Below are 13,351 nucleotides of genomic sequence, written 5' to 3' on the forward strand. Positions count from 1 at the left end.
AGGTCGAGGAAGTCCTGGTGCAACTAGGATTCTCGACCAGCAAGGAATGAAGTCCCGAAAGGAAGGAAAATTCAGAATCCCAGTAGGAGTAGGTTTGTTCGAGGAAGAGGCGAAATGGGACAAGGACTCCCAATCCAAATCGGAGTCGGTTTCAAGGAATGGGGCACTATAAATACAAGAAATCATGCAAACAGAAAGGACGTTCAAATCAGCATACAATTGCCCTGCGCAAAACCTCTCAAACACCTTGAGATTTTTTCCTTTTCTTTTTCCCGCCAACACACCTTCAGTTTGGATAAACAGCACTGTGGAAGCACCCGGCGAGCACCTTCAGTTTGGATAAACAGCACTGCTGCCGCAGAATCAGCCGACCAAGAAGCACCTTCAGTTTGGATAAACAGCACTGCGTCGAGGTCGACCGATTATCTATCCAAGTCTCGGTCGAGAAAGGTTTTCGAACCTTTGTTGGCAGAGGTCACCTTGCTAGCCTTCTCGGCATAGTTAGGTGTTACGAATTACATTGCTCGGCGTACTGGTCGCCGAGTGGTTTTATGATTGGATGCTCACAAGTGAGTTTCAGGGTTCGGCATTCCGACGGCCGAACTACTTTTACCATCAAGACATATATCACATTCGAGTACCTGTGCCCATACACCTTGGTCTCGATTCGACGTGCTTATACCCTCACGAATATAATCACAGTGACCGAATCGGGCTCGGACGATTTGTGAACTCCGCAGAATTAGCAGCCTTGTCTTCAGGCTGTAGAACCCAGAGACCGAGAGTGTTCCTTCCTCGGTCGCAATCGCAAGTTAAAGAAGTCAGCGACGCGCTCAAAAGCTACATCAACAAATTTTACTCCTCGGCCAGGTTCGGCCGACGAGTTGGCACGCCCCACATTCGACCGAATGACGTAGTTAGCTTATTAGTTACTCAGCCTGCGCGCCACGTAGGTTTTGTAATTTTTAGGGTCAACACCATCACAACAATTTCTTATTATTTTCAATTTCTTATTATGTTCAATCATCTAACTTAGTCTTTTTGCACCTGCCCATTATGTATAAATATGTAGTCTTCTGAAGAAAAAAAAGCCAAGGCGGTTTTGGATGATCAGATTAATTTAATTATATAATTTTCAGTTTGACTTTAAGTTTATTGTCTGTTTCATTTATGAATATATTAGCCTCTCCGCACGCACGCATTTTTGCATCACGGGCGTTACGCGCCCCTAAATGTGTATTGCGTTAGTTTTTTTTCATTGTAATTGTCAAGATATATTTTAAATGTATTGTGTAAAGAGGAACTTTTTCGTTACCATGCACATCCTAAAAAATTATTCAGTTTTTCGTTTTCACTTTGCGTAAAGTAATGATTTAAATGTTACGCAAAGTGAAAACGAAAAACATAACTTTTTAGGACTTTATCATGTTTACAAAATTAAATAGTAAGAAATGTTAAATGTAATTGTGAAGATTTTGCATTAGTTTTTTTCCATTGTAATTGTGAAGATATAATTTAAATGTATTGTGCAAAGATGAACTTTTTCTTTACCATGCATGTCCTAATCACATTTGGTATATATAGTTTATCAGTAATACAAATTGGAATTTATAAACACTTACAATGCCAAGTTGTTAACATATATACTTGAGCATCTCTGATCTTCATCCCAATCGTCGTTGTCTCGGAGTCTTAGTAATTTGCACCCCACGGTCACCTCAGACCTTATTCAAAGACTGCGTCGAAAAAGAAGGGGCCGTGTTCCATCGTTAAGGGCCAGGGGAAAACAATTTTTGGTTACAAAGAAACCAATCAAACATCATATCAACCGCATAAAACCCTATATAATATGCTATTTTTTTTTTATCAAAATAATACGCGGATTATGCAGACAAAAAAAAAATAGCGAGAAATAAAAAAGAACAATACAAATAGATAAAAAGTACCAATTAACAGAACAAAGAAAGCTAATGTAGAATAGAATATATTTATGAGAAGAATTGGTTCTCTTCAGCGTGTGGATTACATTCTCTTAGAAGAGGCCAAGGCTATCTTCTTGTTTGTGCCTGTCCATGAGATAACTCAAAACATTAAGTATATGAAGTTTAAAATTAAAAAAAAAACAAAAAGACAACAAAAGAAAGCTGAGCAAATGGGGAGTAAGAGATCAAACAAACAGTGTGTGGTTGAATAACCTTCTTGGTTATCTTCCAGGGAACACCATCTTGGTTCTTTTCTGGGGAAAATTATGATAGTCTTACCTCCTTTGCCGAAGCCTTGAAAATTCTGCCTTCTTGTTTGTGCCTGTCCACCACTTTTAAAATCCCCAAATCAACTTTGAACTGCAAACCCATATTGTAATTCAATAAAACCTGAACAAAGTGAATTAGGATTAAACAATTCGATGTTGAAGAAGCATCAAATGAAATAAGGTGGACCGGTACCCATAAATTATATTAAAGGAGAAGCATAGATGAGATTCTCCACTTTTCCTAAAGTAGCTTTGGAATTGAAAAGCAATCCAAACATGCGTCTAGACAAAGCAGACTTTGATTTAATACTTTGATCCTATGACAGAGTTTGTTTAATTCATCCATAATGTAGTTGCTAGTTGCAAGTTCACAGCAAAACCTAGCAACCCTGTTTCAGCTACCGTCGCCACCGCATCCGCCGCCGCCATCAGCACAAAAACTATGTTTTCAGCGGCGCGTAACGTCCTACCGCTGTCATTGTCAGTGCTGGCCATAATTTATGAGTACTTCAGATCCAGACGGATATCGGAACATCCTGAAGGCGTCGATCCTGAAATCCTTGATTGGATTCGGACACTCAACCCCGCCGTGCTTAATAGTATTAGGAATCGCGACCCTGCCTTCCTCGATTTGATTCGGAACTTGGACTCTGCTGCTTTCCCTTCGGAATTTTCTCGAAGCGTCGACGGTCCTCTAAACCAGCCGTCTGTTCCGTCTCCTGCGCAGGCCGTTCTTGCTATCCTTGATTTGATTGGGACACTCGACCCTGCCGTGCTTGATGGTGGAAGTTCAGAAAATAGAACTGGGTCTAACTTCACCTTAGCTGCCTCTTCCGCTGCTCAAAGTCAAGCATCTGCATCAAAACGCCTCCAGAAAAAGAAAAGTCCGGTAAAGCAAGAATCTATTTCTTTGTCTACTGAAGCAGCCGCGGCTCAGGAGGCATGTGAAAAGTGGCGACTAAGGTCATCTTTGTCTATTCTTAAAACTCATTGTTTGATGTCCCTTTTAGTTATATTTGGACCTCTGAGTGGAGTAATATAGCCCTGTACTAAAGATGAGCTTCTTTTTGTTGAATTTGATACACCTCCAGGGGAAACCAAGCATACTCTAATGAGGATCTGTCTAAAGCTGAGGACTGCTACACACAAGGAGTGAATTGCGTTTCTAGAAATGAGACATCTAGAAGCTGTCTTAGGGCATTGATGCTGTGCTATAGCAACCGTGCAGCAACACGTCTGACTGTTGGAAGAATAAGAGATGCACTTGGGGACTGTATGATGGCTGCTGCAATTGATCCCAACTTCCTGAAAGTGCAGGTTAGAGCTTCCAAGTAAGTATTTTCTCTTTACTATTTGATATTTTCTTTTGACTTTCCAGTATGAACCTCTGCGCTAACGCAGCTTCTTTTTTTGTTGATCTCACTTTCCGACATAAACTAGGATGAGTTACGCAGACATTTCATGATATCTAGTGCGTTTTTACTTTAGACCATGAAGTTTTGGAATTTACAACCCAACCACTTGAAATTTATATATAGTTGGATATATATTTATAACAAAAGTCAAATGGACTTTAAAATTTTAAAATTTTGCTATAATTCTTGTTCAATTTTAATACAATTGATTGTTAGACTTTTGCTACTTACTAGTCCTAACAATTTCTTACACAATCCGTTAACACGACACAAAAATAACAGGTTTCGGGTCAACACGATAACTAATCGGGTCATTATCGGGTCACATGATAATAACCCATTAATAAGGGATTCTTAACAGATTTACACGAGACTGGCACGAGGGTAACCTGTTTCGACACGATAAGAAAAAAATTATTTTGATGATTTTAATTTTATAAACTACTAAAAAAAAGCTTACTATAAAATACAATAGAAATAATGAATATGTATATATTGTTTATTAATTATTATTCTATATAAATTTTAAATTTTAAAATTTAAGTTTTATTTATTTATTTATTTTTATAGGATATTATAGTCAAAGATTGAGATTAAAATTCATAAAACACATTAAAAATAAAAATATCAAGTAATTTAAAAATACCAAACACATTAAAAAAATTATAATAATTAATTTACATGTGCGAAAAATATGTAAACGCTCGTAGTCACATCTTTTATGCTTTGATGATGGGTATATGATCGTTTGAATTTTTAAAACCATACAAGCTCTCATGAATAGTATTTTTAAGGGAGTTCAAAATAAACAAAATTCATAATCATTAATGTATAAGTCTGAAAGATGTGAAAGCATAATAAACATTCATAATTGCATTCTCAATGCTTAGACGATGGTTACATGGTCGTTTAGATTTTTAAAACCCTCCAAATCTCATGAACAATTTTTTTTTTATTTGAGTGCAAAATTAATAAAATTAATAATAATTATTGTAGAAGTGTGAAAAATGTAATCACTCGTAATGAAAAGCTTTACAACTTTCATGAAGGGGTCAACTCCAAAATTTAGTATGTACATAGTAATTTAGTATTATGTGTACATTTTTTTGCGTCAAATTATGTTTTTCATTTTTATTGATTTAAAATATATTTTTCTTAACGGGTAACGGGTCGGGTCATATTACCTGATAATATTAACGGGTTGATTTCGGATCAGGTCATATTAATGTTTACTTTAACAAGTATTAAACGACATGACCCGTTAAGCTATCGGGTATGACACGAAAACGACACGAACACGAGAAACACGACACGAATGCCGTGTCTACTACTTACCATTACTTGTACAATATTGTGCTGTTGTTCTTGGATCGTCTGGTTTTAAGTAAGATATTTTACTGGCACTCAAATTTCTGCTTCACATAATTTTCATATGTTGTTCTGCTGGTCTTTGATTAGGCATTTCCTATTGAATGTGCTTTGTCGCTTTGATTTTTGAGTTCCGGCATAGAATTTTTCAGTCATAAATTCATAATTGCTTTTCTTTTCACACAACATAACCTTCCCTAATTGTATTTCGTTTTAAAATTCTTAAAGCTGTTATCTTGCTCTTGGGGAAGTTGAAGATGCTTCACACAATTTTAGGAGGTGCCTGCAATTGGCAAATGATGTCTTTGTGGACCGAAAGATTGCAGTAGAAGCTTCTGATGGCTTACGAAAAGAACAGGTAGTGTAATTAATTAAAAACCCGATCTTACTGCTTTCCATGGGATTCACCATAGTCTACATTTAACATCACTTATAAATTCCAAGTCGTACGTTGTGTAAATTATAAATTCTAAGTCTTATGTTGTGTACATGAAATTGGTTAATACAGTACTCATCTGAACCCTGATAATGCTGAAACTTTTTCTCGTTTTCTTAAAAACAGTTTAAGTTGCACACCACATAGTTTGTAGGGTGATTGAGCCGAGAAGAAATAAGGAATTTTCTGATTGTAAAACCCCTATTTTGGCTTGTAAAGAGAAAAGACATGGGAAAAAGGGATCAAAGTTGGAGTGTTGATCTGTTTAGGGTTTTAACTTATATTTAATTTCCTTCTTTTCATCTTGAATATATTATTTCGTCTGAAGGCGTTGCAGATTTCAAATATGCTCATAATTATTGTTGCTCATGTTTGATACTTGATTATATGGGAGGTTGTGAAATTTTAGTCAGGAATTCTTATAAGTTGGTTGTACAAGTAAAACCCTGTGGAACAATTGAGGATGGCCATGGAGGTCTGAAAAATGTATTTGCAAAGGCTATTGTTGAGTAAGGACCTCGTATTGTTGGTAGACAGTGAATTTAAATTTGGTCCGAGTTTCTTTTGGATTAGAATGAGTTATTGTGGGGCTGTTTTGCTGTTTTGAACAGTGACAAGAAGGCAAAGATGAGTATTTTAGTGGATGTAAGTGTGTTATAAACAAGATATTATAATGAAATTTTGGGAATTTTAAATAACCATTCTGCATCCTCCAGGCCAGTAAATTTTTTTTTATAGAGCATATATCTGTAATTAGTTTGAGAGATATAGGATCAAAGCAGTGTGAGCTTGAAGGTTGAAATATAGTATTCCATGTACTCTCCTAAATCTCAAATTCAAAAGCAAAGGTCTTTTATTTGTATATCTCCTCACTTGGTGCATTTTGTGTATATTTGAGGAGGAGATTGTGGATCATATGTTCTCCATTGCTCTTGTTCTGCACAGTTGTGATGGAAATTGTGTAAGGGAGTTAGAGCTAGTTGGGTTATTCCAAATTGTTGTTTTGAGCTTCTAAGTACCAAGTTTGAGGCTTCAGGATGGGGGAGGAAAGCTAAATTTTTATGGGGTTGCTTTTGTGCTGGCAGTTTTTGGAATATTTGGGTGGAGCGTAATAGAAGAATTTTAAAGAATACAAGGGTGTGGGACTAGATGAATTATGACGTAGTTAGATACTGGGCAGCTCCGCTATTTGCAAATCAGTTTCGAATAAGGATGGATGCATTTGCCGCTGTGAAATGAATTTAGGTTTCAAGTCTTCAGGTTTTTGTATCTTAATTTGAGAGGTCTGGTTCTGCAAAAGTGTATCCTATCCCATGTTACTGTGGGAACGGGTGTAGATGAAATGTGGGACCAAGTTAGATAATGGGCAGCTCTTTGGACATTAGTTTCAAATGTGTAGGGATTATGATGTGTTAGCAGCAGTGAAAATGAATTTATATTTTAAGTCTTGGTTTATGTAACATTATAACATTAGTTCTTTTTGAGAGGTCGTTTTTTATACTTCAGGTTAAGATATACATTTTTCTTTTATTATTTTTTGGCCAATAACAGTTTTATGTTGCATACATGTACACACGTGCCAAGTTTTGCATGTAATGGGGATCGCTTGTGGATCCCTATCTGCATTGTATTTAATGATCTGAAATATCTATATTATGTCTCAATTGGATCATCCCTGCAAAATATCAATCAAATCTTAAGCCATTGTTTTACGGAGAAGTGTTTGTATACAAACTGATTTGTGGTTTTAATTGCTGGCAGAAAGTGTCTGAATGCCTGAATCTTTCTGCTGAACTTTTGCTATGGAAAACATCTACTAATGCCGAGCGTGCTTTACAACTTATTGATGAAGCTTTGGTAATAAGTTCCAGCTCAGAAAAATTACTTGAAATGAAAGCGGAGGCTCTTTTTGCGGTTAGTGATTTATTTAATTATGTTTTTTCTTTTATTGGTTTTTGCTACTACGATTTTCAGTCAGTTGTGGGTTGACTTCTGTATTCCCCAGCAGGCCCGGAGGTATGAAGAGGTGATTGAGCTGTGTGAGCAGACCCGTAGTTCTGCGGAAAAGAACAACCTTCCAGCAGATACCAATGACCAGTTCGTTTCTGCAGATAGTTCCGAACTCTCAAAGTATTTTTACTTCAGACTCTGGCGGCGCCGTATGATTTTTAAATCCTATTTTTATCTTGGAAAACTCGAGGAGGGTCTCGGTACACTAGATAAATATGAGGAAAAGATGTCTACCAAATATAGGTAACTTTTAGACACGATTTTAGATGTTAAATTGTGTTAAAGGTTTGCTTTTGTTGCTTGAAGTTGCTAACACTATGCGAATGTCCAGGAATTGGAGAAAAACTCTGCAATCATCAGAACCCCTTGTTCTCGTTGTACGTGAACTTCTGTCTCATAAGGTATGCTCAGTCTGTGCCGTGTTTCTTGACTTGTACAATCCTCTCTAGGTGCACATGTAATGTCACAATTGAGTAGAAATATTTGAACTCATACCTCATCCCATATTAAAGAAAGTTGGGCAGGATCCTCTTCAGCTGTCTTGCCGACATATAATTACAAATAAAGACATGAAGTATTTTCAAAACTAGATGGGACCTTCTTAACCGTGTCATTTTCCTCCTATAGACAAAGAGTGTATTTGTTACTTAAAAGGCCAATTATCAAACCTCATTGGTTATCCTGGTGGAACTTTCTCATATGTTAGCACTTGCTATGATGTCTGCCTACAGGTTTTTTAATTTTTTGTTTTTGAGATATATAGTAGTTTCTAGTCATTCGATTGCAGATATATTTACAAACCAATCACTTTCTCGAACAATATTTCCTTTTTCAAGTGGTGCCAGGGTAAAAGAAGGTTGTACTTTAGTTTATGCTTGGCATTCTTCAGTGTCTACTAGTTTGTTTTTCCAATATTTGATGCGTTTAATTTGGGGAAGTGTTATTGGCACTCCACAAAGGTCATCCTTTACTCCTCCCTTATAAAAAGGGAAAAATTGTACTTTTGACTTAATTGGAGTGTCAATAACAGCTCCCTTAATTTATTCATCATTAACTGTTTAATTGAAAAATATGAAATGCTCTACTGCATATAAATACATGCTGCTTATGTAGTGACTTTCTTCTTTGTTACTGTACATCGTAGGTTTCGGGGAATGAAGCATTTCAGGCTGGAAGACATACTGAAGCTGTTGAGCATTATACTACTGCTTTGTGCTGCAATGTTGAATCACGTCCATTTACAGCTGTTTGTTTTCGCAATCGTGCTGTTGCATACAAAGCATTGGGCCGGATTACTGATGCTATTGCTGATTGCAGTCTAGCTATAGCTCTTGATGGAAATTATCTAAAGGTTTGTTCAAAGCTGAAGTTTTCTTAATGATTCTTTGATATGGCATTGCTCATGGTTTTATATCCCTGTTTGATTGATATCAGAGATATACAAACTAGTAGTCTTATTAGGTCATTAAGGGGTCGTTTGATTGACCGGACTAGGACTGGATTATGACTTCTCTATGTGGGCTTATTTTAGGCTATTTAAAATGTGGGGCCTAAATAGAACCAACCAAGCCAATCCTTGCAACTAGTCTAGGACAAGCCATCAATGTGCCCTAAGTGTATTAGTACCTCTAATCAATTTGTATTTTCTTAGTGACACAGCTTTCCACCTGTTTTTGGGGAGCATTTGGAATATGTGTATTGTGTGTTTATGCGGTTTCTTCCTGTGGAAATGCAATAAATGGATCTTGTCTAACACATTAATTTTCAAGGAAATCTTAAAGCATTTAATTCATTTCTATTTCTTCTTTTTGTTTTTTTTTTTTTTTTCTTTGAAGAAGAAGAAGAAGAACTTTCTATTTCAATTGCAAAGCACAAACATCTAAGTTTCCAAGAATGTCACGTTTTAATTTCAGATTGCAGTCTCCTGAACTTCTCAAATTTGTGGTCAAATTTTGATGAAGATATTCAAGAATTTTACCTTTGGGTTCACCCTTGAGAATTTAAGATATATTAGATACGAGTATTTCATTCCACTTAGAAGGTCTTCCCAGGATAAAAGATTAAAATGAAGGAATTTTCAGTCAGTTCAGTTTTGACACCATTTTCAACATCCATTATAATTTTTAATTTCTAACTAATAATTTCTCCCATATCTTTTGGTTTGTGGTTTATATCAACCTCAAAGTGCAGCTTCTCCAGGGTTAGATTTTATTTATAGACTTTAAAAATCTGGTGTGCTTTGCTCAGGTTTCCTCATGTATTGCGTTATGTTATACTGTAGCGTGAATATCATTTTCCAATCTCCAATGAACAACGGATAGATGTGTAGAACATACCCTTACATGTGCTTCACAGGCAATATATTTACACATTTAGAATGAATGTGACCACCGAAATGCTCCTTGGTGATTAATTTTTCGTAAGGATATGGAATTGTTATGAACTGTTTGCGCGGGATAAAGTAATCAGGAACATTAACATAGACATATGGATTAGAATTGTTTGCCTCCCATATTTGTGATGCCAACGGGCTAGACTGAAAAAGAGTGACCTGAACTTTCAGAATGTTGTACAAGATGTTGGCAGAGTTGTCAAATATTGTATGGTTTGTACTTATTGGTCCTTGTGAACCTTTGTATTTAAGCCTCTTGAGTTATAAGTGGTTGCTTGTCTACGAACGTTTAAAATTTGAAGTCTATAGGTCGATTATGTTGGGGATGGAAGAAGACTACATTTACACAATGAAGTTGTCATTCCTGTAGTAGGTGGTGCTTTACCGCTTTCACAATCCTTACAAAGTTGCCTTTCCTGTGGCATATTGCAATTCAGAACAATAAATTTCTTTGATTGGGTCCTCCTGTATGTTATGTCAATTCCTGTTTTCTTTTATACTTTTGGCAGGCTATTTCTGGACGAGCCACATTATACGAGATGATCAGAGATTATGGAGAAGCCGCTAAAGATCTTCGGAGACGGGTATCTATTCTCGCTAAGCAGGAAGAGGAAAAAACTAATCTGTGTGGAGCATCTGACAGATCCATTAGCGGCACAAATGTCTTGAGACAAGCTCGTCTTCATCTTTCTAAAATAGAAGAAAAAGACAGAAAGGACATCCCCTTGGATATGTACCTTATTCTGTAAGTTTATCTGCACCTATATTTGTTTCTGGCGTATGGTTGCAAACTGGCCCCTCTTTAGGACGTTTACACGAATGCTGCTAGACTATCCAGTTAAATAATTGTTGAGGCTGAGTTGTTATACATTCGGGTGGGTGTACTGAGTAACTAACTGTAACTGTTGAGGCTGAGGCTGAGGAAACCAATTTTTTAAATTATGGGTGGTTCATTGACTTCCATCTTGTTCACAATAGGTAAAGTATCCTTCTGTTGGTTTAATTGCCAAGCATAAAAAACTTCTCCAGATGGTAATTTAAGCAATTGAAAAAACGAACAATAAATGCTGGCTTTACAGTGAAGTGTATAGGAGAGCCTATGCTTGAAGCAGGGAGGACACTGTCAAAGACTTGATCTCGAATTTGTGCTATCATGAAAATTTATGCCTTGGTATAATATAATTAATTATTTACAACAAGCTCTTTGGTAATGCTCCATGCTCTGGATTGTAGGCAGATAAGAATAGTCCATGGAATCTAAGAAATACTTACACTTGCCGTTTATGATTCTCCTAGAAAAGGTGTAGCTTTTCAAGGCAGTTTAATTCCGAGTATAATTGATTGAAACTATCATTAAGTTAATTCGACTATAATGGTAGGGGAGTTGAACCATCTGTTTCGGCATCAGAAATCAAGAAGGCGTATCGGAAAGCTATACTTCGACATCATCCTGACAAGGTATGTAATATTTTATGATTTGTAGCTTGCTTACTGCTATTCACCGTCTAACATGTTCTTTTATAGGCTGGTCAATTGTTTTCAAGGAGCGATAATGGGTGTTGGAAGGAGATAGCAGAAGACGTGCACAAGGATGCTGACAGGCTTTTTAAAATGATTGGGGAGGCATATGCAGTACTTTCAGACCCAACCAAGGTCTCAAAACTCTTCGCAATAATGCTTTCTTTTTTTCTTTTTTCTTTTTTTCCGGTTATGTTTCAAATAAACAAGTCTTTGTGCAGCACCTTTTTGTTGAAAAAAGTTTGTACTTTTTTGTTCTTACTGCCATCATCCTTATTTGAGTTATCAGAGATCTTTTCCTCTTAGATAGTGATATGCTATGGGTTTTAAACTTTTATCGGTAGAGACCAGTGAGATGTTTCATATTCTGGTCAGTGATAATCTAGTGATTATTGTTTGGGTATTCTGTTTCACAAAATTGATAAAATCCCAACTTTCTAAGAAATTGTGGTGTTTATTTTACTCGTGTTGCAGCGTGCAAGGTATGGCACCGAGGAGGAGATGAGGAATGCACAAAAGAAATGCAGTGGAAGCAGCACATCTAGAATGCCATCAGATGTTCAAAAGAAGTAGCAGTAGGCGACAATGGGGAGAGGTTCCGAGATCATATGGCAACTCATCTTCTAGAGGGTCAGAAGCAGCACAGTCAAGTAGATATTCTTGAAGACATGCCTGCTTAGAACCTTGACTCTTCAGAAGAGGTTTTGAATGGAATGAGGTTGGAAGATGGATTTATTGCATTGCTACATGTGTAGCTTCACTTCAAGGATCAACCGACGTGTGCAGTTGATTCAGCTTGTATGTCAATGGTAGTGTGACCTCCCAAGTTTGAAGCAATGCGGCTAATGCATCCTAAATTTAATTAGTTTGTAAATAAGTTGTCTAACGAGCTCATGGTTCAAAAGAGAGTTATGAATACTAATACCATTGGTAACAATAACATAAACAGTAACGATGAATTACAAACTGAAGCTCAGATCATTGATGAATTGTCCCAAGTTTTAAGAGAGGAGGAAGTAATGTGGGCTCAAAAAAGCTTTCCCATCTTAGTTCTACATTTAGAAGTAAAAGAAACGAAAACAATAAGATAAGAGATGGGAATGGATTATGGTGGTGTCGTTGGGAGGGGCATGAACAGGTTTTTGTGTAGGATTTTAAACTGCGTTTTTCTTGTTCTTCCCCTCCTAGCACTAATGAGACGTCTACAGTTGCGAGTATTATCAAGCCTTGCATAAATGAGGAGCAAAATAATTTTTTTACTCTCCCTAATTACTATAGATGAAGTTTGGGACGCTGTAAATAGTATTGGGGCACTAAAAGCCCCAGGCCTTGATCGGTTGTATACTAGTTTTTACCAAAGTTGCTGGGATACAGTTAAGAACTCTGTTTTTTCAGTATGGTGAAGGATTTCTTCAAAAATAATGCGAGTCTCCGACTGACAAATCATACAAATATAGCACTCATTCCCAAAGGGGAAAATCCAGAAACTGTTGGTAAGTCTTTGTAATGTGAGTTATAAAATAATTACTAAAGTCATTATTAAGAGATTAAAGCCTATTCTGAATCTTTGTATTTCTCCAAACCAAGGTGCACTTGCACCTGGTAGATCAATGAAGGATAATATTGTGATTGCTCATGTATTGTTCTCAAACTTTAACAGAAAATAAAAAATAAAAAATAAAAGAAAAGAAAAGGAAGTAGGGGATATGGCCTTCAAGGTGGACCTGGAGAGAGCCTATGATATGCTTAACTGGGATTTTATCAGGTATGTCCTTTTTAAGCTTGGTTTTAGTGTAAGATGGGTGAATGTGATCATATAATGCTTTACCTTTACCTCCTTCTCAATTATCATTAATGGCAATATACTTTGTTATTTCTATGAAAGATACTTGTTCGACTCCTGTTGAATTTTTTATTTAAGTTGTTATGCACATACTACTACACTTCGTAAAATTGTGTTC

General features: G+C 36.5%; 1 protein-coding gene across 1 annotated transcript; it reads left to right on the plus strand.

Annotated features, from left to right (window-relative positions):
- Positions 1 to 2,588: 2,588 nt before the first annotated feature.
- Positions 2,589 to 12,276, plus strand: LOC137714860 (uncharacterized). Its single transcript, XM_068454017.1, has 11 exons — positions 2,589 to 3,214; positions 3,343 to 3,582; positions 5,263 to 5,392; positions 7,232 to 7,384; positions 7,476 to 7,723; positions 7,812 to 7,881; positions 8,625 to 8,831; positions 10,382 to 10,617; positions 11,252 to 11,330; positions 11,397 to 11,525; positions 11,865 to 12,276. The coding sequence occupies exons 1-11, from the start codon at positions 2,694 to 2,696 to the stop codon at positions 11,961 to 11,963; spliced, it is 2,112 nt and encodes a 703-aa protein (XP_068310118.1). The 5' UTR covers positions 2,589 to 2,693; the 3' UTR covers positions 11,964 to 12,276.
- Positions 12,277 to 13,351: the final 1,075 nt, after the last annotated feature.

The sequence above is a fragment of the Pyrus communis genome, chromosome 14 (genome assembly GCF_963583255.1).
Source record: "Pyrus communis chromosome 14, drPyrComm1.1, whole genome shotgun sequence".
NCBI lineage: Eukaryota > Viridiplantae > Streptophyta > Magnoliopsida > Rosales > Rosaceae > Pyrus > Pyrus communis.